At 44.4% G+C, this 22,729-nt stretch overlaps 1 protein-coding gene across 1 annotated transcript in view; it reads left to right on the top strand.

Annotated features, from left to right (window-relative positions):
• The window catches only part of LOC115086065 (zonadhesin-like), a 67,446-nt gene extending 50,625 nt beyond the window's left edge, over positions 1-16,821 (top strand). Inside the window, exons 6-9 of the mRNA XM_029592617.1 lie at positions 1,662-1,694; positions 4,041-4,097; positions 4,903-4,953; positions 15,378-16,821. Of these exons, the coding sequence (XP_029448477.1) occupies positions 1,662-1,694; positions 4,041-4,097; positions 4,903-4,953; positions 15,378-15,853 (617 nt within the window). The 3' untranslated portion in view covers positions 15,854-16,821. The remainder of the gene's footprint in view (positions 1-1,661; positions 1,695-4,040; positions 4,098-4,902; positions 4,954-15,377) is intronic.
• Positions 16,822-22,729: the final 5,908 nt, after the last annotated feature.

Here is a 22,729-nt window from a genome sequence, read left to right as displayed (position 1 = left end):
ATGTATAGTCTCCTTCCTGTTACCATGTATAGTCTCTTGTTCCCTCACTCCTGTTACCATGTATAGTCTCCTTCCTGTTACCATGTATAGTCTCCTTCCTGTTACCATGTATAGTCTCTTGTTCCCTCACTCCTGTTACCATGTATAGTCTCCTTCCTGTTACCATGTATAGTCTCTTGTTCCCTCACTCCTGTTACCATGTATAGTCTCCTTCCTGTTACCATGTATAGTCTCTTGTTCCCTCACTCCTGTTACCATGTATAGTCTCCTTCCTGTTACCATGTATAGTCTCTTGTTCCCTCCTTCCTGTTACCATGTATAGTCTCCTTCCTGTTACCATGTATAGTCCCTTGTTCTCTCCCCCCTGTTACCATGTTACAAAAGGTTACTAGTTATAATGTAAAATAAGCAGGTCATGTCTTATTTGTTTTAGTTATATGTAAACCGATGTGATATTTCGATCGAATGTCGGTATATAAAAACAATAAATAAATAAATAAATATAAAGCAGGAGGACTATGATCTCTTAGAATGAACCAGTAAGTTTGCTGTGGAAATCTGAATCAGCTGCAAAAGATGGATGGTGCATGCAGGTGAATCTAGGTATATCCGCTTGTTTAACACCAGAGCTCGCAGGACAGTGCAGAAGTCATACGCGTCTAGAACAGGCTTTTAAAGAGCACCCTTGGTATGTACAGTACAAAATCCACGTAACCACACCGAAAAATAGTGCACGGGTCAGACACATGATGGACGGCACGGGAGCCTGGGCTGAAACCTTGATGACAAACTTCAAACTTGTGCTAACTCGATCACTTTGTTTGTTTATTGCCAAGAGGTCAATAGTCAAAAGAGTTTATCTGGGTAACGTACGTTAGCAGGACAAATAATGACATTTCAATTTGCTACCCCTCTCACTGGCAAAAAGTTAGCCAGATAAAGAGAGCCAGGTCCTGGAGGGGAGGGGAGTGTGGAGGGCATCTAACATCTGTCCAGCTAGTGCCAATATTCAGTGAGAGCTGGAGAAACGTAGCCCGGTAAGTCTGGTCAGAAAAAATGCTGTCCTCATGTGACCTGGGAAACTTTAGTCAGGAATACTCTTTTGAATGTCTGGATCAAGTTACCCAGGTTACTTGTTGCTCACCAGACTGCTGAATACGGACCTCCATGTGCAGACATTTTTCTGACTTATTAGAGATTGTCACCCAAGGTAGCCCCAAGGGATCCCAGTTCTATGGATCTGAGGTCTTACACGTTAGGACAGAGGGCACGAAGACTTATGCAAAGGTCACATCAATCAGTCTGACAGTGTTTGCCACATCTGGCTGAGGAAGTACGGGGCAGCTCCGGAGGAACCTGAATTCCAGGCTGTGAGGAAAGAGATGTCCCAATCCATTGCTGCAAGCAAACAATATAAAACTCTGATGCCTGGTCAGTTGAGTCACCGGACTTTCTGCTTTTGTAAAAATGAACAGCCCATCACTGATGTGTGTTTGGGAAAGGGACAATGCATGGGGGTAGGGGAGGTCATTAAAGACTGTACAAAGTCTAGAGCCCAACTCCTTCTGTGATTGGTCAGGGCGCAGGAACACCCTCTGGGACATTTCCCATAAAGCCTCAGATCTCCACAGCTTTGGTCACCTCAGCAAGCAACAACTAAGAGAAGGGCATCTCACGGGCTGAAGAGGGTAGAGGTGAGTTATTTTAACCCTGTGTCCCAGCTGCAAGGGATGGAGCTAGAACCAGTGATAAAATAGGAGAAATACAAGGGCAACTATTTCCTAATCATATTTACTTTTATATTAGAACATAAGAATTGCCCTGCTGGGTCAGACCAAGGTCCACTGAGCCCAGCATCCTCTATCAGACAGTGGCCAATACAGGTGCAAGACCCGGCAGATCCCATAAAGTAGATCTAACACCTATCACTCACTCCCAGGGATAGCATTGGCTTTCTTTACTCTACCTGGCTAATAATGTATCAGGGACCCTTTCTCCAGGAGCTTCTCCAAGCCTCTTTTAAACCCCACCATGCTCGTTGCCTCGATCACGTCCTCTGGCAGCAGATTCCCCAGCTTGATAGTACACTAAATGGGAAAGAAAAGTTTTGCATCTGCTAATGGTAAATTTCATGGCATTTCCCCTTGTTTTAGTATTATTTGAAAGGATAAATAACCATCTTTAATGTACCCATTGCACCCCACTCATGATTATATAAAACTTCCATCCTGTCCCCTCTCAGCCGTCTCTTTTGCAAGCTGAAGAGCCCTTGCCTGTGTAGCCTCTCATCCTTGGAGAAATGTTCTCTCTCTGTTATCATTTCCGTCCTCCTCCTCTGCACTTTTTCTAGTCCTGCTATTATCTTTCCTGAGATGGGGAGATCAGAACTGCCCACAATACTCAAGGTAGGGTCCCTCCCAGGCTCAGTACAAGGACAATACGATATTTCCTGATTTATTCTCCATCCCTTTCCATATCTCTCCTTACTTTCTATTTGCTTTTCTGACCACGGCCGTGTATTCAGCTCAGTTGCAAGTTAATGTAAGTAAGAAAAGCTCTGGGATAGGAAAGAGTAAAGAACCTTCTGGTAAGCATGTGCAGATGTTCCAGGTGTTTTACAGGGATTAGGAAACGTCTGGGTACTTATGAGCAGAGACTCCATGTCAAGGTGGAAACCTCCACCACCATCAATTACTGCCAGGTTCCTCTCCCCCCTGCTCCCATCCAGAGTCCCAGGATAACCTCTCCTTCTGTGTCCCCCACAGACGCCTGCACACACCTAAGCATGGGGGCTTGCACCCATAAGTGCATTTAACTTTCAGCATCTTCTGCAATCCCTTTCCTAGCACATTTGCAAAATTATATTTTCTATGGCAGGCGAGTCCTCTCCAGCTCCTGCTGCAAAATATTCCCAGAAATCCTCCACCGTTTCTAACGTTTTATGCTGCTGAGAGTCGGGGTTTGCTTTAGTTCTGTTTGTACCTTCCCCTCTCTCCTGCTTATCCTCTTTATAGCTTCCTCCTTCATGGGATCTCCCTTTTTCTTTATGTTTCTCTTCTGTGCTCTCTGTGCTTCTCTTTCTGTTTCCTGTTCCTTCTTCTTCCTCTCTGTTTCCTATCTTCTCTCTCTCTGCATCTCTTTCTTTCCTTCTGATTCCTTTTATTGTATCATCCTCAAGACCTTCAGCTCCTTATTAATTTGTCCTCTCTCCCTATTCTCTGTATCTCTCCCATCTCTCTCCTGTGTTTATTAATTTCTTTCATTCCGTACCAACTTTATCTCCTCTTCTCTGTCTCTCTTCCTCTCTCATTCTGTCTCTCCATCTTTCTCTGCTCCCCTCCTTTCTCTGTCTCTGCTGACATGGGACTGACTGAGGATGGTCTCTTCTTACCTGTTCTCTGTCTCTCTTCCTCTCTCATTCTGCCTCTCCATCTTTCTCTGCTCCCCCTCCTTTCTCTGTCTCTGCTGAACATTGGAGTGACTGAGGGTGTCTCTTCTTACCTGTTCTCTGTCTCTCTTCCTCTCTCATTCTGCCTCTCCATCTTTCTCCTGCTCCCCCTCCTTTCTCTGGTCTCTGCTGGACATTGGAGTGACTGAGGGTGGTCTCTTCTTACCTGTTCTCTGCCTCTCTTCCTCTCTCATTCTGCCTCTCCATCTTTCTCTGCTCCCCCTCCTTTCTCTGTCTCTGCTGACATTGGAGTGACTGAGGGTGGTCTCTTCTTACCTGTTCTCTGCCTCTCTTCCTCTCTCATTCTGCCTCTCCATCTTTCTCTGCTCCCTCCTTTCTCTGTCTCTGCTGACATTGGAGTGACTGAGGGTGGTCTCTTCTTACCTGTTCTCTGTCTCTCTTCCTCTCTCATTCTGCCTCTCCATCTTTCTCTGCTCCCCCTCCTTTCTCTGTCTCTGCTGACATTGGAGTGACTGAGGGTGGTCTCTTCTTACCTGTTCTCTGTCTCTCTTCCTCTCTCATTCTGCCTCTCCATCTGTCTCTGCTGACACTGGAGTGACTGAGGATGGTCTCTTTTCGATTCTCTTTGCAGACACCAGAAGACTGAGCATGATGAAGTCACACTGCAGCCTCTTCTTCCTACTGATGGGTGAGTGGCAGCAAACCCTGTATAAGGATCCCTGCAAGGGATTATAAAAATTGCGCCCTCAGTGTGGTCGGGTGGCAAGGACGTTACCCCTCCTGTATTGTACAGGCTCTCGATCTCATGAAGGGACTGCCCTGCGCTCATTGCTCAGACTCTCAGTGCTTCACTCGTAGGCTGAATGATGATTTTACAAAGGGCTGCACCCCTGATCAACTCCCCCAACAGGGGGCTCTGCTCTGGGCAGGGGGGGATGGGGGACTCGGCTCTTTCCCCCCTGCACTCTCCTAACTTTGTCCCCTTTCTCCCCTCTGCTTCAATCCTCCTGTGCTCTCTGCCATCACTCACCTCATTCACCCCATCCTTATCTTCCCTCCCCTCCTTTCCCTGCCCTCTCACTCACCTTCTCTCCCATTCCTTTTACCCCTTCACTGTCTTCCGTCTCATCTTCTCCCTCCCCTCCTGTATTGCCTCTCACTCACCACTTCCCAGCCCACTTATCTCTCCTCTCACTCAACCCCTTCCACCTCTCCTCTGGTCTTCCTGCCATTGATGAGGCCTGGGATACCTCACCAGCCTGCCCACTGCTGTTCCTGCAGCCGCGCTCTGAGGCTCAGCCGCCAACCTCTGTCCCATTACTTAAGGCCTCCTGCTGAGGTCAGGGTGGCAGGGCCAGCCCATCCCCCAGCTCCTGGAGAGTATTGCTCTGTGTGCCCCTACAAGATGTGATGCTCTCCCAGAGCCCCTTACATTATTTTACTACAGAGAGAAGTGCAAATCATGGTACTAATTCTTACACTTCTTATTCCAGCATTACCTGCCTTACTTGTGGAAGGACAGACGATGGCAGCTTTGATAAAACGTAAGAGACTCAATTTACTCTGCTAAATAACTTTATCTGCATATAGAGGCCTGCATTGTGCGATAAGAGCTTGGCCTGTTCTGCCCGCCCTGTGCATTGTTGCCCTCTGGGGATGAGCAGGTGCCACGCCTGTGCGAGGAAAGCAGCTGCGTGCTTTGCACCTACCAGCTGTGCAGGTGACTAATAGCACATGTGCATTTGGAAATCCCATGTACATGATCTAAACACACCTACAAAAACGACGCTGAATGCAATCTGTACACACCGTTAAGAGTCCATGGACGCGGCTCGTGTGGTTATGCTCGATGGAAGCTCTTAAGAACATAAGAACATGCCATACTGGGTCAGAGCAAGGGTCCATCAAGCCCAGCATCCTGTTTCCAACAGAGACCAAACCAGGCCACAAGAACCTGGCAATTACCCAAACACTAAGAAGATCCCATGCTACTGATGCAATTAATAGCAGTGGCTATTCCCTAAGTATAATTGATTAATAGCCGTTAATGGACTTCTCCTCCAAGAACTTATCCAAACCTTTTTTGAACCCAGCTACCCTAACTGCACTAACCACATCCTCTGGCAACAAATTCCAGAGCTTTATTGTGCTTTGAGTGAAAAAGAATTTTCTCCGATTAGTCTTAAATGTGCCCCATGCTAACTTCATGGAGTGCCCCCTAGTCCTTCTATTATCCGAAAGTGTAAATAACTGATTCACATCTACTCGTTCAAGAACTCTCATGATCGTAAAGACCTCTATCATATCCCCCCTCAGCCAAGCTGAACAGCCCTAACCTCTTCAGCCTTTCCTCATAGGGGAGCTGTTCCATCCCCTTTATCATTTTGGTTGCCCTTCTCTGTACCTTCTCCATCGCAACTATATCTTTTTTGAGATGCGGCAATCAAAATTGTACACAGTATTCAAGGTGCGGTCTCACTATAGAGCGATACAGAGGCATTATGACATTTTCCGTTTAATTAACCAATTCCCTTCCTAATAATTCCTAACATTCTATTTGCTTTTATGACTGCCGCAGCACACTGAACCGACGATTTTAAAGTATTATCCACTATGATGCCTAGATCTCTTTCCTGGGTGGTAGCTCCTAATATGGAACCTAACATCGTGTAACTACAGCATGGGTTATCTTTCCCTATATGCATCACCTTGCACTTGTCCACATTAAATTTCATCTGCCATTTGGATGCCCAATCTTCCAGTCTTGCAAGGTCCTCCTGTAATGTATCACAATCCGCTTATGATTTAACTACTCTGAATAATTTTGTATCGTCCACAAATTTGATAACCTCACTCGTCGTATTCCTTTCCAGGTCATTTATATAAATACAAGCCGTTAAGCCCGTTAAAACGGGCTACATCCCTCTGTCTCTCAAGTCCCCCTCATTCTCTCTCACCTCCCCCTCATTCTCTCTCCCCTCACTCTTCACCACCCCCTACCTCCCTCCCTCACACTCACCCACTCCTCCCCACCCTCCCTCTCCTCTCACTCAGTCCCTCCCTCCCACTCAGTCTCATTCACTCCCTCCCCCCTCTCTCCCTCCCTCTCTCCCTCCCTCTCACTCACACTCAGTCCCACTCACTCTCACTCAGTCCCACTCCCTCCCTCCTCTCCCTCACTCCCACTCCCTCCCTCCCTCTATCTCAGTCCCATTCCCTCCCTCAGTCCCACTCACTCAGTCCCACTCATTCCCTCCCCCCTCACTCAGTCCCACTCCCTCCCTCTCTCTCACTCAGTCCCACTCCCTCTCTCTCCTCCCCTCTCACTCAGTCCCTCCCTCTCTCTCAGTCAGTCCCTCCCTCTCTCTCTCCTCCCTCACTGCTGCCGCCTGTCTTCGCCGCCGCCGCTGCGGCCCTGTCTCTCACCTCTCCCTCATTCTCCCTCTCCCCATTCCACTTACTCACATCCCTGACTCTCACTCCTCCCTCATTCTCACTCTCCCCTCACTCTTCCCACCCCCCCTACCTCTCTCCCACACACTCACCCACTCCTCCCTCCCTCTCACTCAGTCCCTCCCTCCCAGTCCCTCCCCCCACCAGTCCCCTTCCCCTCCCACTCAGGTCCCTCCCCCACTCACTCAGTCACTCCCTCCCACTCCCTCCCTCCCTCCCTCTCAGTCCGTCCGTCCCTCCCTCTCTCTCTCGCCTCCCTCCCTCGCTACTGGCCGCTGCCGCCGCCGCTGCCGCCACCGCCCGCTACCACCGCCGCCGCCACCCGCTGCCGCTACCGCCGCCGCCCGCTGCCGGTACCGCCGCCATGTTTTTTTTTTTTTTGACGCTGCCTAAGACCGACGTGCTCGCCCGCACATGCGCAGTAGAGCTGCTCTCTACTGCGCATTTGCGGCACGTCGGTCAAGCGTCGTTTATCTAGTTAGATATTGAAAAGCATCAGTCCAAGTACAGATCCCTGAGGCACTCCACTGTTTATCCTTTTCCACTGAGAAAATTGACCATTTAATCCTACTCTCTGTTTCCTGTCTTTTAACCAGTTTGCAATCCACGAAAGGACATCACCACCTATCCCATGACTTTTTAGTTTTTTTAGAAGCCTCTCATGAGGGACTTTGTCAAATGCCTTCTGAAAATCCAAATACACTACATCTACCGGTTCACCTTTATCCACATGTTTATTAACCCCTTCAAAAAAATGAAGCAGATTTGTGAGGCAAGACTTCCCTTGGGTAAATCCATGTTGACTGTGTCCCATTAAATCATGTCTTTCTATATGCTCTACGATTTTGATCTTGAGAATAGTTGCCACTATTTTTCCCGGCACTGAAGTTAGGCTCACTGGTCTATACTTACCCGGATCGCCCCTGGTGCCTTTTTTAAATATTGGGGTTACATTGGCCACTCTCCAGTCTTCAGGTACAATGGATGATTTTAATGATAGGTTACAAATTTTAACTAATAGATCAGAAATTTCATTTTTTAGTTCCTTCAGTACCCTAGGATGCATACCATCCTGTCCAGGTGATTTGCTACTCTTTAGTTTGTCAATCTGGCTTACTACATCTTCTACGTTCACAGTGATTTCGTTCAGTTTGTCTGACTATTCACCCCTGAAAACCATCTCTGGAACTGGTATCTCCCCAACATCCTCATTAGTAAACACGGAAGCAAAGAATTCATTTAGTCTTTCTGCAATGGCCTTTTCTTCCCTAGGAGCCCCTTTAATCCCTTGGTCATCTAATGGTCCAACCGACTCCCTCACAGATTTCTTGCTTTGGATATATTTTTAAAAGTTTTTATTATGAGTTTTTGCCTCTGTGGCCAACTTCATTTCAAATTCTCTCTTCGCCTGTCTTATCAATGTTTTACACTTAACTTGACAATGCTTATGTTTTATCCTATTTTCTTCAGATGGATCCTTCTTCCAATTTTTGAAGGATGTTTTTTTTGGCTAAAATAGCCTCTTTATCCTCACCTTTTAACCATGACGGTAATCGTTTTGCCTTCTTTCCACCTTTCTTAATGTGTGGAATACATATGGACTGCACCTCTAGGATTGTATTTTTAAACAATGTCTATGCCTGTTGAACACTTTTAACCTTTGCAGCTGCACCTTTCAGTTTTTTTCTAACTATTTTCCTCATTTTATCAGTTTCTCTTTTGAAAGTTTAGTGTTAGAGCTGCAGATTTACTTATTGTCCCCCTTCCAGTTATTAGTTTAAATTTGATCATGTTATGATCACTGTTGCCAAGTGGCCCCACCACCATTACCTTTCTCACCAAATCCTGCATTCCACTAAGAATTAAATCTAAGATAGCTCCCTCTCTTGTTGGTTTCTGAACTAATTGCTCCATGAAGCAGTCGTTTATTACATCCAGGAACTTTATGTCTCTAGCAAGTCCTGATGTTACATTTACCCAGTCAATATTAGGGTAATTGAAATCTCCCATTATTATTGCACTTCCAAATTGGTTTGCTTCCCTGATTTCTCTTAGCATTTCATCATCTGTCTGACCATTTTGTCCAGGTGGACGGTAGTATACTCCTATCACTATACTCTTACCCAACACACATGGGATTTCTACCCATATAGATTCTACTGAGCAATTACTCTCTTGTATGATCTTTATCCTGTTGGACTCTATACCCTCCCGGACATAAAGTGCCACACCCCCACCAAGTTGATCCTCCCTATCATTGCGATATAATTTGTACCTTGATTTAGCACTGTCCCATTGGTTATCATCCTTCCACCAAGTCTCTGTGATGCCAAATATGTCAATCTCATCATTTGCTGCTATACACTCTAACTCTCCCATCACTACTTAGACTTCTGACATTGGCATACAGACATTCAAAGTGTGTTTTTTGTTTGTATTAACAACCTCCTTTCAGTTGTTAGGGATAATTCGGAAATCAGCTTCGGTGATTTTTTACATATAGGCACATGGACTATGTTTACTTTTAATGGAACCTCTCTGTTGGGATGCCCTAACTCTCCTGTTTCATTAGTATCCTTCAAGGATACATTTCTCCGAACCATGCACTGCTGAGTGACTATCGGCTTTCCCCCTTGTTCTAGTTTAAAAGCTGCTCTATCTCCTTTTTGAAAGTTAGTGTCAGCAGCTTGGTTCCACTCTGGTTAAGGTGGAGCCCGTCCTTTCGGAAAAGTCTCCCCTTTCCCCAAAAGTTTCCCCAGTTCCTTACAAAGCTGAATCCCATAATCTCATCCACGCATTGAAACTCTGGAGCTCAGCCTGCCTCTGGGGACCTGCACGTGAAATAGGGAGCATTTCAGAGAATGCCACCGTGGAGGTTCGTTAGACTGAGCAAGAGAAATTTTGGGATTTAAAAATCCCATCCTGGTGACTGCCTCCGATTTATCCAAGCAAAGCTTTAGGTAGATAAAACTCAGTTTAATCTTGATTTATCCAGATGCCTGGGTAACACTGATATTCAGCATCATCTGGATAACTTTAGTTTACCCAGATAATTAAGTGGGAAACTTATCTGGATAACTATCCAGATTTATCCACCTGCTGGTTTTCTGAATAAGAACTTCACTGTCTGCTTCTGCTGTTGCCATCAGGAACCAAACCAGGGGCCACAGCTTCCTTGTGCTGTTGGATCACTGAGATCTGCTTCACCAGAAGCTTCCCTGAGGTTTGCAAGGGGGGTGGCTGCTGGTGCCGAGATCCACAGATTGGGTGAGGTGTGAAAATGAGAGGGGATGATATCAGGGGGTTGGGCTGTTTTTAGGTGAGGACCCAAGATGTTCTGTGGGGAAGGGAGAAGGAACGAGTGAGAGAGGCCTCAGCAGCCAGGGCCCCAGTGATTTTCAGATGCGCTGCTCTGGAGCTCTGTGTTATTAAGGACTGGCACATGTTCCATAGGCTCTTACACCTTCATATGATTATGTCTGAGCCCCTCTGACATAATCTAAGTGTAAAGAACAACATAAGAACATAAGAAAATCCCCCACCCCCTCCTTCCACAAGTTATCTAGTTATTTGCTCCGTTTTTTGTTTTTTTTGTTTGTTTGTTTTTGAGCTTATGTTTTACACTGTTTCTTGTAAAGGCCTTGCCTACATATCCTTGTTGTAAGTTATCTGCAAACGGTTGCCGGTATATAAAATTAAATAAATAAAATAAATAAATAAAATGCCATACTGGGTCAGACCAAGGGTCCATCAAGCCCAGCATCCTGTTTCCAACAGTGGCCAATCCAGGCCATAAGAACCTGGCAATTACCCAAACACTAAGTCTATTCCATGTAACCATTGCTAATGGCAGTGGCTATTCTCTAAGTGAACTTAATAGCAGGTAATGGACTTCTCCTCCAAGAACTTATCCAATCCTTTTTTAAACACAGCTATACTAACTGCACTAACCACATTCTCTGGCAACAAATTCCAGAGTTTAAATGTGCGTTGAGTAAAAAAGAACTTTCTCCGATTAGTTTTAAATGTGCCCCATGCTAACTTCATGGAGTGCCCCCTAGTCTTTCTATTATCCGAAAGAGTAAATAACCGATTCACATCTACCAGTTCTAGACCTCTCATGATTTTAAACACCTCTATCATATCCCCCCTCAGTCGTCTCTTCTCCAAGCTGAAAAGTCGTAACCTCTTTAGTCTTTCCTCATAGGGGAGTTGTTCCATTCCCCTTATCATTTTGGTAGCCCTTCTCTGTACCTTCTCCATCGCAATTATATCTTTTTTGAGATGCGGCGACCACAATTGTACACAGTATTCAAGGTGCGGTCTCACCATGGAGCGATACAGAGGCATTATGACATTTTCCGTTTTATTCATCATTCCTTTTCTAATAATTCCCAACATTCTGTTTGCTTTTTTGACTGCCGCAGCACACTGAGCTGACGATTTCAGTGTGTTATCCACTATGACACCTAGATCTCTTTCTTGGGTTGTAGCACCTAATATGGAACCCAACATTGTGTAATTATAGCATGGGTTATTTTTCCCTATATGCATCACCTTGCACTTATCCACATTAAATTTCATCTGCCATTTGGATGCCCAATTTTCCAGTCTCACAAGGTCTTCCTGCAATTTATCACAATCTGCTTGTGATTTAACTACTCTGAACAATTTTGTGTCATCTGCAAATTTGATTATCTCACTCGTCTTATTTCTTTCCAGATCATTTATAAATATATTGAACAGTAAGGGTCCCAATACAGATCCCTGAGGCACTCCACTGTCCAATCCCTTCCACTGAGAAAATTGCCCATTTAATCCTACTCTCTGTTTCCTGTCTTTTAGCCAGTTTGCAATCCACGAAAGGACATCACCACCTATCCCATGACTTTTTACTTTTCCTAGAAGCCTCTCATGAGGAACTTTGTCAAACGCCTTCTGAAAATCCAAGTATACTATATCTACCGGTTCACCTTTATCCACATGTTTATTAACTCCTTCAAAAAAGTGAAGCAGATTTGTGAGGCAAGACTTGCCTTGGGTAAAGCCATGCTGACTTTGTTCCATTAAACCATGTCTTTCTATATGTTCTGTGATTTTGATGTTTAGAACACTTTCCACTATTTTTCCTGGCACTGAAGTCAGGCTCACTGGTCTGTAGTTTCCCGGATCGCCCCTGGAGCCCTTTTTAAATATTAGGGTTACATTTGCTATCCTCCAGTCTTCAGGTACAATGGATGATTTTAATGATAAGTTACAAATTTTTACTAATAGGTCTGAAATTTCATTTTTTAGTTCCTTCAGAACTCTGGGGTGTATACCATCCGGTCCAGGTGATTTACTCTTCAGTTTGTCAATCAGGCCTACCACATCTTCTAGGTTCACCTTGATTTGATTCAGTCCATCTGAATCATTACCCATGAAAACCTTCTCCATTACGGGTACCTCCCCAACATCCTCTTCAGTAAACACCGAAGCAAAGAAATCGTTTAATCTTTCCGCGATGGCCTTATCTTCTCTAAGTGCCCCTTTAACCCCTCGATCATCTAACGGTCCAACTGACTCCCTCACAGGCTTTCTGCTTCGGATATATTTAAAAAAGCTTTTACTGTGAGTTTTGCTTCTACAGCCAACTTCTTTTCAAATTCTCTCTTAGCCTGTCTTATCAATGTCTTACATTTAACTTGCCAATGTTTATGCTTTATCCTATTTTCTTCTGTTGGATCCTTCTTCCAATTTTTGAATGAAGATCTTTTGGCTAAAATAGCTTCTTTCACCTCCCCTTTTAACCATGCCGGTAATCGTTTTGCCTTCTTTCCACCTTTCTTAATGTGTGGAATACATCTGGACTGTGCTTCTAGAATGGTATTTTTTAACAATGACCATGCCTCTTGGACATTTTCTACTTTTGTAGCTGCTCCTTTCAGTTTTTTTCTAACAATTTTTCTCATTTTATCAAAGTTTCCCTTTTGAAAGTTTAGCACGAGAGCCTTGGATTTGCACACTGTTCCTTTTCCAGTCATTAAATCAAATTTGATCATATTATGATCACTATTGCCAAGCGGCCCCACCACCGTTACCTCTCTCACCAAGTCCTGTGCTCCACTGAGAATTAGATCTAAAATTGCTCCCTCTCTCGTCGGTTCCTGAACCAATTGCTCCATAAAGCTATCATTTATTCCATCCAGGAACATTATCTCTCTAGCGTGACCCGATGATACATTTACCCAGTCTATATTGGGGTAATTGAAGTCTCCCATTATTACTGCACTACCAATTTGGTTAGCTTCCCTAATTTCTCTTAGCATTTCACTGTCCATCTCACCATCTTGACCAGGTGGACGGTAGTATACCCCTATCACTGTAGTCTTCCCTGATACACAAGGGAATTCTACCCATAAAGATTCAATTTTGTATTTAGTCTCATGCAGGATGTTTATCCTGTTGGACTCTATGCCATCCCGGACATAAAGCGCCACACCTCCTCCTGACTGCTCCTCTCTGTCATTGCGATATAATTTGTACCCCGGTATAGCACTGTCCCATTGGTTGTCCTCTTTCCACCATGTCTCTGAGATGCCAATTAAGTCTATGTCATCATTCACTGCTATACATTCTAATTCTCCCATCTTACTTCTTAGACTTCTGGCATTAGCATACAAACACTTCAAAGTTTGTTTTTTGTTTGTATTTTTATTCTGCTTTTTAATTGATAGGGATAAGTTAGAATTTTTTAGCTCAGGTGAGTTTTTAGTTAGAGGCACTTGGACTACTTTTCTAATTATTGGAACCTCACTGTCGGGATGCCCTAATTCTAATGCATCATTAGTATCCTTTAAAGATACATCTCTCCGAACAATGCGCTGCTGAGCGACTGTCGGCTTTCCCCTTTGTTCTAGTTTAAAAGCTGCTCTATCTCCTTTTTAAAGGTTAGCGCCAGCAGTCTGGTTCCACCCTGGTTAAGGTGGAGCCCATCCTTTCGGAAGAGACTCCCCCTTCCCCAAAAGGTTCCCCGGTTCCTAACAAAACTGAATCCCTCTTCCTTGCACCATCGTCTCATCCACGCATTGAGACTCCGGAGCTCTGCCTGCCTCTGGTAACCTGCGCGTGGAACAGGGAGCATTTCAGAGAATGCTACCCTGGAGGTTCTGGATTTAATCTTTCTACCTAAGAGCCTAAATTTGGCTTCCAGAACCTCCCTCCCACATTTTCCTATGTCGTTGGTGCCCACGTGTACCACGACAGCCGGTTCCTCCCCAGCACTGTCTAAAATCCTATCTAGGTGACGCGTGAGGTCCTCCACCTTCGCACCAGGTAGGCAAGTTACCAGGCGATCCTCACGCCCACCCGCCACCCAGCTATCTACATTCCTAATAATCGAATCACCAACTATGACGACCGACCTAACCCTTCCCTCCTGGGCAGTAGGCCTTGGGGAGATATCCTCAGTGCGAAAGGACAATGCATCACCTGGAGAGCAGGTCCTTGCTACAGGATCCTTTCCTGATACACCTGGTTGGTGCTCTCCCATCATGAGACCTTCTTCCTCCAAGGCAGCACCAGGGCTGCCAGTCTGAAGTTGGGACTTGACTACTATGTCCCTGAAGGTCTCATCTATATACCTCTCTGTCTGCCTCAGCTCCTCCAGGTCTGCCACTCTAGCCTCCAGAGATCGGACTCGTTCTCTGAGAGCCAGGAGCTCTTTGCATCGCATGCACATGTACAACTTCTCACCGGTGGGAAAAAAATCATACATGTGACACTCGATGCAAAAGACTGGGAAGCCCCCCTCTTGCTGCTGGACTGCTGTCATCTCAAATTTGTTCAGTTCTTAGTTAAGTTTTAGGTTGCTATGGGAGTAGGAATGTGTCTAACTTCCTTTCAATGTATTAGTGAATTCACTATGTGTCTAGTAGTGGCCTACCGGGGTCTGATCGAATTCTCAATAAAGTTTTTGTTGATGGTTTTTTTTTTTTTTTTTGTGAAAGTGGCACCTGCCTATAAAATAAGGGATGAGCTAGAGGTGGGAGGGTTGGGAAATACAAACAGTCTAACTTCAGTTAGTCAGCCTGAGTGACTCACTGCTCCCTTGATTAACAAATGTTGGTCCCTATTCAAACCAAATCACACTACCTCAACACCTTTCCAAGGTGAGGAACTGAGCTGAACTATTCAACTTTTTTACTTTGGTATACACTGCTCCTAGCTTATTTCTAGCTTCTGGCTACTTTTTTGTGGGGGGGGTTTTGTGGGGGTTTTTTTTTTTTTTTTCAGTACAATGCACTCAGTTAGTATTAAAACAAACAGTCAGCTCTTTAAAAGTCTGGAGAACACTCAGTTCTGCAGACTTTTAAAAGAGTAATACCAGTAAATATGACAGATTAAGGTGATCCCTATCATATTCTGACTTAAGAGAGCTTCATGCCTGTTGTAATGTATGACTGAGAAAACCTATTTGGAGACACTAGTGAGTAAAAATGTGCACATGGCTAACACATAACTCTTTCTTCCACAGCAGCACGGTGTGGATTGCACCAGCATTATACCGAATGTGGCTCTGCCTGTCCCACGAACTGCTTCAATCGCTTTGACACGGCCCGAATCTGCACAATGCAGTGTGTCTCTGGCTGCTTCTGTGATGAGGGTTATGTGTTTAAAAGTGGTAAATCTGGGGAGTGTGTGCCCGAGAGTGAGTGCCAAGGGATTTGCCCAGAGAACAGCCAATATAAATCCTGTGGGAGTCGCTGTGAGTGGAAAAGTTGCGACGATGACCCGAAGCGGACGTTAGCCGTGTTTTGTACCCTGGAGTGTGTTTCCGGCTGCTTCTGTAAAACAGGCTATGTTTATAAGAAGGGCACATCTGGCCCCTGTGTCCCTCCCTGTGACTGCCCTCCGAAGTTTACGCCCATAAAATTAATTCCCCCAATCATTTTCCCCACAAAGTTTTTTCCTCCAAAGCTTCCTCCTAGAAAGATTGAACCACAGGATTGAGAGTAACTGGGCAGCAGTAGAGCCTGGAAGAGGGGTCCTCTGACACAACCCTGATCCTCAGCTCAGAGGAGACACCTCGGCTCCCAACAACCTCGCTGCTCACCAGAGAAATAAAACTCCATCATGCTAAAAATCAGAAACCCTTTCCTTCAAGCATTAATACCTTTAGCTCTTTTTTGATTTCCTTTTTTTTTCCTGTGGGTCCAAACAGTGACAGATGGATGCCCTGACCCGCAGATTCCTGCAGGAATTGTCCCATAATTTTCCTTCTTCCTGCAGAATTGGGAGAACAAGCTCTCTGCTCCCCTCTTCCCATCCCACTGATACCGGCAGCCTCGTTTCCTCTCCTCCTCCCTGCACAGGACCCGTTTCTCCCACCGACCTCTCTCCTACCATCGCTCTCTCACTGGTAGGGGCAGCACAAAGTTCATGTTTCATATATCTAAATATTCACAGAACATTACTGTGATAAAAAGCCTTAGAAGCTTAGCCTAACCCATACATTGCCCCATATACATAAATCCTGTTTCAACTCACCACCAACTGAATCACAACTGCTGCTCCTTCCGGTCACTGGCTCTCTGTCCATTGGCCACAGCTATGGCTGCCCGGGTCAGGGAGGTCAGCGCTGGGCCTCCGGTTCTGTGGGTGACAGAGCAGCACATGAGTTTCCCCGGCTGCAGCTTCCAGTCCTGGATGAGGTCGGATGCGGTGTCTGTAAGAGAACCAATGGGGTCACTGGGATATTTCGTAGATGTTGATTTGGAAAAAGGGATAAAGGATTGAGCGGGCAAAGATCAGAGCACAGCACCTGCAGTATGAGAGATCACCTCTCAGATTCTCTCCTGTACCTCTGTATCATGAAGCATCATTGTGTCACTGAGCCTCTTGTATTGTGGTAGAAATGATTAACTATAGAGCACATGAAATCATCCATCCAAAATAAAATCAACATTAAGCAGCGTCAAAGTGTCCTAGGAAGCCTGGTTTCTTTTCCTGCTTTCTCTATCTGCCCTGAGCAGGATCTGTCTTGTATTTCTGCATAAATTGATCCACAGAAGCACAGTGCATTAATCACATGATCACTGACCTGAGGAAGGGAGCAGCGCTCTCAGAAGGTAAATCTCAGATGCATTGAGTTACTATTTTTATTATACTATCACCTAGTGACCCCGTCACATACATTCAAAGGTGACCCTGTAAGGGACAGAGCTCCCCTTCCCTACCCAAAAGGTAAATCACAGATGCATGGAGTTACTATTTTTATTATACTATCACCTAGTGACCCTGTCACATACATTCAAAGGTGATCCTGTAAGGGACAGAGCTCCCCTTCCCTGCCCAAAAGGTAAATCACAGATGCAAGGAGTTACTATTTTTATTATACTATCACCTAGTGACCCTGTCACATACATTCAAAGGTGACCCTGTAAGGGACAGAGCTCCCCTTCCCTGCCCAAAAGGTAAATCACAGATGCATGGAGTTACTATTTTTATTATACTATCACCTAGTGACCCTGTCACATACATTCAAAGGTGATCCTGTAAGGGACAGAGCTCCCCTTCCCTGCCCAAAAGGTAAATCACAGATGCAAGGAGTTACTATTTTTATTATACTATCACCTAGTGACCCTGTCACATACATTCAAAGGTGACCCTGTAAGGGACAGAGCTCCCCTTCCCTACCCAAAAGGTAAATCACAGATGCAAGGAGTTACTATTTTTATTATACTATCACCTAGTGACCCTGTCACATACATTCAAAGGTGACCCTGTAAGGGACAGAGCTCCCCTTCCCTGCCCAAAAGGTAAATCACAGATGCATGGAGTTACTATTTTTATTATACTATCACCTAGTGACCCCGTCACATACATTCAAAGGTGATCCTGTAAGGGACAGAGCTCCCCTTCCCTGTCCAAAAGGTAAATCTCAGATGCATGGAGTTACTATTTTTATTATACTATCACCTAGTGACCCCATCACATACATTCAAAGGTGACCCTGTAAGGGACAGAGCTCCCCTTCCCTGCCCAAAAGGTAAATCTCAGATGCATGGAGTTAGTTCCCCTCCTCCCGATGCTCTTGCTTGTGCCTCAGCAAAGGTATTCAAAATGGCCGCCGTTCCCACGCTCAGCGGGAACGGATCTGCCCGACTGCCCTGAATGGCCTGCCTCTTGCGAGACCTACAGTATAGTTACACCAAGGGTTCAACAAATCACTACCTCTTCCTTTCAGAATACAACAGTATACAACAGATCACTAAGAACATAAGAACATAAGAAAATGCCATACTGGGTCAGACCAAGGGTCCATCAAGCCCAGCATCCTGTTTCCAACAGTGGCTGATCCAGGTCATAAGAACCTGGCAAGTACCCAAAAACTAAGTCTATTCCATGTTACCGTTGCTAATGGCAGTGGCTATTCTCTAGGTGAACTTAATAGCAGGTAATGGACTTCTCCTCCAGGAACTTATCAAATCCTTTTTTAAACACAGCTATACTAACTGCACTAACCACATCCTCTGGCAACAAATTCCAGAGTTTAATTGTACGTTGAGTAAAAAAGAACTTTCTCCGATTAGTTTTAAATGTGCCCCATGCTTACTTCATGGAGTACCCCCTAGTCTTTCTATTATCCGAAAGAGTAAATAACCTATTCACATCTACCCGTTCTAGACCTCTCATGATTTTAAACACCTCTATCATATCCCCCCTCAGCCGTCTCTTCTCCAAGCTGAAAAGTCCTAACCTCTTTAGTCTTTCCTCATAGGGGAGCTGTTCCATTCCCCTTATCATTTTGGTAGCCCTTCTCTGTACCTTCTCCATCGCAATTATATCTTTTTTGAGATGCGGCGACCAGAATTGTACACAGTATTCAAGGTGCGGTCTCACCATGGAGTGATACAGAGGCATTATGACATTTTATGTTTTATTCACCATTCCCTTTCTAATAATTCCCAACATTCTGTTTGCTTTTTTGACTGCTGCAACACACTGAACCGACGATTTCAATGTGTTATCCACTATGACGCCTAGATCTTTTCTTGGGTTGTAGCACCTAATATGGAACCCAACATTGTGTAATTATAGCATGGGTTATTTTTCCCTATATGCATCACCTTGCACTTATCCACATTAAATTTCATCTGCCATTTGGATGCCCAATTTTCCAGTCTCACAAGGTCTTCCTGCAATTTATCACAATCTGCTTGTTATTTAACTACTCTGAACAATTTTGTGTCATCTGCAAATTTGATTATCTCACTCGTCGTATTTCTTTCCAGATCATTTATAAATATATTAAAAAGTAAGGGTCCCAATACAGATCCCTGAGGCACTCCACTGCCCACTCCCTTCCACTGAGAAAATTGCCCATTTAATCCTACTCTCTGTTTCCTGTCTTTTAGCCAGTTTGCAATCCACGAAAGGACATTGCCACCTATCCCATGACTTTTTACTTTTCCTAGAAGCCTGTCATGAGGAACTTTGTCAAACGCCTTCTGAAAATCCAAGTATACTACATTTACCGGTTCACCTTTATCCACATGTTTATTAACTCCTTCAAAAAAGTGAAGCAGATTTGTGAGGCAAGACTTGCCTTGGGTAAAGCCATGCTGACTTTGTTCCATTAAACCATGACTTTCTATATATTCTGTGATTTTGATGTTTAGAACACTTTCCATTATTTTTCCTGGCACTGAAATCAGGCTAACCGGTCTGTAGTTTCCCAGATCACCCCTGGAGCCCTTTTTAAATATTGGAGTTACATTTGCTATCCTCCAGTCTTCAGGTACAATGGATGATTTTAATGATAGCTTACAAATTTTTACTAATAGGTCTGAAATTTCATTTTTTAGTTCCTTCAGAACTCTGGGGTGTATACCATCCGGTCCAGGTGAGTTACTACTCTTCAGTTTGTCAATCAGGTCTACCACATCTTCTAGGTTCACCGTGATTTGATTCAGTCCATCTGAATCATTACCCATGAAAACCTTCTCCATTACAGGTACCTCCCCAACATCCTCTTCAGTAAACACCGAAGCAAAGAAATCATTTAATCTTTCCGCGATGGCCTTATCTTCTCTAAGTGCCCCTTTTAACCCCTCGATCAACTAACGGTCCAACTGACTCCCTCACAGGCTTTCTGCTTTGGATATATTTAAAAAAGTTTTTACTGTGAGTTTTTGCCTCTATGGCCAACTTCTTTTCAAATTCTCTCTTAGCCAGTCTTATCAATGTCTTATATTTAACTTGCCAACGTTTATGCTTTATCCTATTTTCATCTGTTGGATCTTTCTTCCAATTTTTGAATGAAGATCTTTTGGCTAAAATAGCTTCTTTCACCTCCCCTTTTAACCATGCCGGTAATCGTTTTGCCTTCTTTCCACCTTTCTTAATGTGTGGAATACATCTGGACTTTGCTTCTAGAATAGTATTTTTTTAACAATGACCACGCCCCTTGGACTTTTGTAGCTGCTCCTTTCACTTTTTTTCTAATAATTTTTCTCATTTTATCAAAGATTCCCTTTTGAAAGTTTAGCACGAGAGCCGTGGATTTGCACACTGTTCCTCTTCCAGTCATTAAATCAAATGTGATCATATTATGATCACTATTGCCAAGCGGCCCCACCACCGTTACCTCTCTCACCAAGTCCTGTGCTCCACTGAGAATTAGATCTAAAATTGCTCCCTCTCTTGTCGGTTCCTGAACCAATTGCTCCATAAAGCTATCATTTATTCCATCCATTCCATCTAGCGTGTCCCGATGATACATTTACCCAATCAATATTAGGGTAATTGAAGTCTCCCATTATTACTGCACTACCAATTTGGTTAGCTTCCCTAATTTCCCTTAGCATTTCACTGTCCGTCTCACCATCTTGACCAGGTGGATGGTAGTATACTCCTATCACTAAAGTCTTCCCCAACACACAAGGGATTTCTACCCATAAAGATTCAATTATGTATTTAGTCTCATGCAGGATGTTTATCCTGTTGGACTCTATGCCATCCTGGACATAAAGCGCCATACCTCCTCCCGGGTGCTCCTCTCTGTCATTGCGATATAATTTGTACCCCGGTATAGCACTGTCCCATTGGTTATCCTCTTTCCACCATGTCTCTGAGATGCCAATTAAGTCTATGTCATCATTGTCATCATTAATTCTATGTCATCATTCATTGCTATACATTCTAATTCTCCCATCTTACTTCTTAGACTTTGTGTTGAGTGTGTACACTTAGCTCTTCCAAATAAAGTCCGGCGCTGCTCCTCACGCTGTAGAGCCTTGCGGACTCTCTGCCTCTAGATCTCTGAGTGCACCGTCTGTAGTTCGGTTCTCTCAGCCGTCTCCTTGTCTGTCGCAGGTTTCCTGACTGTCGTTAAATAACATAACACATGTGTTACCTAATTACTCTATCACGTCCCCCTCTTCCGAAGATGCACTGCTGGTGTTATTTATTTATTTATTTATTTAACACTTTTCTATACCGACCTTCATGGACAAAACCATATCGGATCGGTTTACATCGAACAGGGTAAACAACTGTAGTGCCAACTAACTTAAATCAACAAAGGTGTGGAAGAGGCAAAGTTACATTCAACAGGGAGTAAGAACTTGGGAGCTTAATCAGCTGGAAAGATAGGTTAGAGCAGGCAGCAATTATAAATATAATACCATTGTTAAGATAGATAGTGCATAAAGTGCTTAGGAGTATCAGGGTCTATTGTACAGACAGAAAATAAGGCTATCATTCAGGCATAGAGTAAGGGCAAACTAGTGAATGTCAAGGGGGTTTAGAGAAGGCTTGGCTGAAGAGCCATGTCTTGAGTTTTTTCCTAAATGTTAAGAGGCAGGGTTCCAATCTGAGGTCTGCAGGGATGTTATTCCAGATATCTGGGCCTGCTATCGAGAAGGCTCGATCTTTCGTCGAGGTAAGGCGTGTGGCTTTAGTTGGGGGAAATTGCAGTGTTCCTTTGTGGATTTCTCTCGTTGGTCTATTGGAAGAATGTAGTTTGAAGGGGATTTCGAGATCGAGTTGAAGTTGGTGGTGGATGGATTTGTGTATTAAAGTGATTGATTTGTGCAGGATTCTGAAATTCACTGGTAACCAGTGTAGGTTCCTGAGGATGGGTGAGATGTGGTCTCCACGGTTGGTGTTGGTCAGTAATCTCGCTGCGGCGTTCTGTATCATCTGTAGTGGCTTGGTGGTAGATTTAGGGAGGCCTAGAAGGAGGGCGCTGCAGTAATCAATTTTGGCGAACAACAAAGTTGGAAAACTGTCCTGAAGTCCTGGAAAAATAGGAGGGGTTTGATTTGTTTTAGAACCTGGAGTCTGTAGAAGCAGTCTTTGGTTGTGGTATTGACCATTTTCTTCAGGTTTAGGTGATTGTCAAGAATTACCCCGAGGTCTCTTACATGTTGATGGGTGAAATGTGTATTGTGGGTGGTTAGTGGGAGGAAGTTATCTTGGTTTGAGGAGATGAGGAGGAGCTCTGTCTTCGAGGCATTGAGGACCAGGTTTAAACTGTTGAGAAGGTTGGTAATGGATAGAAGGCAGTTGTTCCAGTGAGTGAGAGCTTTTGAGATGGATTCTGTTATAGGGATCAGAATCTGCACGTCGTCTGCATAGAGGTAGTGGATTAGATTGAGATCGGTTAGCAGTTGACAGAGGGGGAGGAGGTAGATGTTGAACAGCGTAGGAGATAAGGAAGATCCTTGTGGTACACCAAGTGGGGATTTTGTCAGGGGTGATTCTTTATTATTGATTTTGACTTTGAAGGTTCTATTGCAGAGGAAGGACTTGAACCAATTGTGGGCTGAACAATTTAAACACAATATCTTCGGGTAGCACTTCTACCTCAATTAAACTGGA

Source organism: Rhinatrema bivittatum, chromosome 2 (assembly GCF_901001135.1).
Source record: "Rhinatrema bivittatum chromosome 2, aRhiBiv1.1, whole genome shotgun sequence".
In the NCBI taxonomy this organism is placed as follows: Eukaryota; Metazoa; Chordata; class Amphibia; order Gymnophiona; family Rhinatrematidae; genus Rhinatrema; species Rhinatrema bivittatum.
This window is presented reverse-complemented; position numbering and strand designations above follow the sequence as displayed.